At 36.7% G+C, this 3,858-nt stretch overlaps 1 protein-coding gene across 1 annotated transcript; it reads left to right on the plus strand.

The window, feature by feature from the left end:
• The first annotated feature begins 241 nt into the window (after positions 1-241).
• Positions 242-3,479, plus strand: LOC133323737 (odorant receptor 85f-like). Its single transcript, XM_061532662.1, has 5 exons — positions 242-265; positions 324-943; positions 1,005-1,206; positions 1,259-1,414; positions 3,414-3,479. Exons 1-5 carry the CDS (start codon positions 242-244, stop codon positions 3,477-3,479), a joined length of 1,068 nt encoding a protein of 355 aa, XP_061388646.1.
• The last annotated feature ends 379 nt before the right edge of the window (positions 3,480-3,858 follow it).

The raw sequence follows: 3,858 nt of genomic DNA on the forward strand, positions 1-3,858 counted from the left end.
CTTCTAACAGCTTTGTAGAGTTCGTTAATAGTCAGAAAGGTGTGGAATTGTCCTCAACGTGAGGACCTTCGATAACTACTTCATAGTTTCGTTGCGTGCCTAAAGAAGACAAAATGTCTGTAATTCGTGTAAAAAAATCCGAGGCGAATTTTCAAAAAGATTTTCAAGATTTTTGCCATTTACCAAATATTCTAATGAAAATTTATGGTCGGGATTTTACCGAAAATCTGCAACGTCCAAAATGGCAAATTTACCTCATGCGTTTGTATGCTGTGATGGTATTTTCTGGGCACCTCTATTGTTTCTATTTCATTTCGAAGCAGGTCATTTTAATGACCCTGGCTGGGATACCCAATTTGACACTATTTTTGCGGCTACTTTCGGGTTTCAACTATGGTCTCTTTGCCACAATGAAATATTTGGCATATCAAAGACGTCTCCTGGATGCAGGCGCCATTAATCAAATGTTAAAGGAAATCTATCCGAAATCGGGACGAGAAAGGGTGGACTATCATGTTAACACCTTCTTCTGGCCCAAATGGATGTTGTCCGTAATTTATTTCTATATTGGAGCGGTAGCATTTATTGTCATTTCACCGCTAATGGAAAGTGTCATTGTCTATATAATCAGCGTTGCTCGTTTGGGTGGGGTGGCTGATGCCCAATTTGGTTATAACAAACTCTATGATATCCCCTATAGTTTTGATCATCGCAATCCTGCGGCATATTTACTCACCTATAGCCTCGAACTGCTGCATGCCCAATTTGTTGTGATTTCAAATATTTGTGGAGATATTTGGCTGCTGTGCTACACCATGCAACTTTGCATGCATTTCAATTATTTAATCAGGACTTTGGAACACTATCAACCGGATTTGGAAAATCCGTCTAAAGATTTAGAATTTATTGCAGGATTTTCTCGAAAACATCAGATTCTATTGAAGTAAGTTCCAAAATAGGATCAATTTTTTTTTGAAGGAAACTAATCTCCCCTCATTCTCTAGCATTGGTTCCGATATCAACGCGGTATTTGGTGTCCAGTTGCTGTTTATTTTAATTTCGACAGCTGCCACAATATGTTGTGTCGGCATTTACACCCTAACTCAAGGTGTGGGCCGGGAACTTTTGGGATATGCTGCCTTTCTGCCCTGTACCGTTGGCCAGTACTATTTGATTTGTCACTATGGCCAAAAACTGATGTCATCTGTGAGTAAATTTTAGTCTAGGAAGAAGATTTTTTTTAAATAATTTTTTGTAGAGTGAAAATATTGCCACAGCAGCCTATAATCATCCCTGGTACAATGCTTCCACAGCATATAAAAAATCTGTTTTGGTGATTATAACTCGGGCTCAAAAATCACTGAAATTGACGGCATATGGATTGAGTCCGATTTCCTTGGGGGCATTTCGTATGGTAAGAATTAAAAAAAAATAATTTTCACGAGAAGAGATTTCTATGGATCGATTTTTAAGGACAGGTATTATTAGCCCACATTTTTTTTTAAATCATATTTTTCAAGGACTAATTTAGGCGTGGTTTTTTAAGAATATTTTTTCAAGACCTATAGAGGCGTGGATTTTTTAAATAATATTTTTTCCAATAGCCAACAAGGCAACATTTATAGAGGCGTGGATTTTTTAAATAATATTTTTTCCAATAGCCAACAAGGCTAGACCTATAGATGATTATTTAAAGAATATTTTTTCAAGACCTATAGAGGCGTTTATTTAAGCCGAGCTTAAAAAAGATTTCCAGGCGCGTCGGTCTTTTGCGCAGATTTTCCAGTTTGAAAAATCATATTCAGCAATGTTGTCTTCCACTTGATCCAACGTATTCTTGGCCTTTCCCTTCTGCGTGAACCATTAGCTGGTTCGCTTTTATATGCCTTCTGGGCTGGGACATCTTCATCCATTCTCACAACATTACCTAGCCAACGTAGTCGCTGCAGCTCAATACGTCTAGCAATGTCGATGTCCGAGAACAGCTGGTACAACTCATGGTTCATTCGACGGCGATATCCACCGTCAACGCAGATCGGCTCATAGATCTTTCGGAGAATTGTTCTCTCAAACACTCCAAGAGCTGCCTCATCTGCTTGCGTAAGTACCCATGCTTCAGATCCATATAATAGCACGGGTAGTATCAGCGTCTTGTAGAGTATGAGATTAGTCTGGCGGGAAGTGGTCTTTTGAGTTGTTTGCTCAGACCATAGTAGCCTCTGTTGGCCAACACTATCTTTCTCCGAATTTCAAAACTGATGTCATTAATTTTTATTTATGGCGGTACCGAGGTACATAAATTCGTTCACTACCTCGAAGCTGTAGTTCTCAAGTTCCACAGTTGGTCCGAGTCTGCTGTACGTCTTGCGCGTTGATACCACCATAAGTTTGGACTTTTCGCAGTTTAGTCTTTATAGTCAACGAATAGGTGGTATGTGTCGATGTGTTTTTCGTGGGTTTTTTACAGGATTTGGCGCAGAGTGAAAATCTGGTCAATGTTGGACTTGCCATGTCTGAAGCCGCATTGGTATGGTCCCATAATGTCATTGGCTTCAGTCGTTCACACAGCACGCTGGATAGCACTTTATATGCGATGGGAAGGAGACTTATTCCTCTATAGTTGCCACATATCGTCTTGTCTCCTTTTTTGTGCACGGGACAGAGGATGCTGAGGTTCCAATCATTTGGCATGCATTCCTCGAGCCCAATTGTACTAATCAGCTGGTACATGCTCCTTACCAGCATCTGACCACCAGTCTTGAATAGTTTGGCTGGTAACCCATCGCCACCTGCTGCTTTATTATTCTTCAGCCGATTGATTGCTATTCGGACATCACCTTGGTGGTATACACTCTATACCGTCATCTATTATTGGTTCTTGGGTATCCTCTTCACCGGTACTATTTGATACCAGAAGTTTTTCAAAATGCTCCTTCCAGATTCTCAGTACGCTGATACATGCATATAGGTCTTGAAAATAAATATATTATTTAAAAAATTCACGCTTCTATAGGTCTTACAAAATCTTATTCAAAAATCCACGCCTAAATGGGTCTTAAAAAATAGTAAAAAAAATTTATTTGAAATCTCTGACTACCCTGTCGTATACATTATGACGACAAGTATACTCCTTTCTATATTGTATATTGTTCTGTCATCCCTATCGTATACGTTGTGACACCATTTATACGCACCAATGTCTTATGTGGTTACAAATCCGAATTAGGAGCAACTGTTTTTAATTATTTACGATTTTCCATGCCTATAGATGCGCGGATTTTTTAAATAATATTTTTAAAGGACTGAGAGATGTTGATTTTGTTAGGTAAGGGACATTTGAGGGAAATCTGATCCAAGGAATTGTCGCATCGAATCAATTGTTATTCAATTTAACAAAATGACTATATTTTTAGGTTATGAGTGAAAGTTATCGTATCTTTGCTGTACTGAAACATGCTGTATTCGATAAAAACATTTGAAGGAGAAGATATTTTGATGCAAGCTTATTCATTTTTTACTGCACAATTAAATTTTAATAATATTCACTACAATATAATAAAATTTAAATTTTAAAACTGTTGTGATTTTTTATTTATATTATTTTCATAAAAATAATGCTATGGAGTTACCCAAAAATTCTTCGAACGATTATTTTCATTCTTCCCAGACTTAGACAGTTATCTATGAAAACAACTTGCATTTATTTTAATTTATAAATAAATAAAATATATTTAAAATGTGTGGTGCATACTTTTAGGCTACAATAATCAAATAAACAGGTGTTGGATATAATAAATTTTAAATGTGAATAAATTTAAAGAATTTTAATATTTTTAATTTAAAAAAATAATATTAATT

This window comes from Musca vetustissima, unplaced genomic scaffold (assembly GCF_032173495.1).
Source record: "Musca vetustissima isolate MV318-11 ecotype Yass unplaced genomic scaffold, APGP_CSIRO_Mvet_v1 utg104951, whole genome shotgun sequence".
Classification (NCBI taxonomy): domain Eukaryota; kingdom Metazoa; phylum Arthropoda; class Insecta; order Diptera; family Muscidae; genus Musca; species Musca vetustissima.

Excerpts from the sequence above, each read along its gene's own strand:
- LOC133323737 (XM_061532662.1), top strand. The coding sequence starts at position 242 with ATGGCAAATTTACCTCATGCGTTT. Across the intron at positions 266-323 it reads CAAATTTACCTCATGCGTTT|GTCATTTTAATGACCCTGGC; the intron begins GTATGCTGTGAT and ends ATTTCGAAGCAG. Across the intron at positions 1,207-1,258 it reads GCCAAAAACTGATGTCATCT|AGTGAAAATATTGCCACAGC; the intron begins GTGAGTAAATTT and ends AATTTTTTGTAG.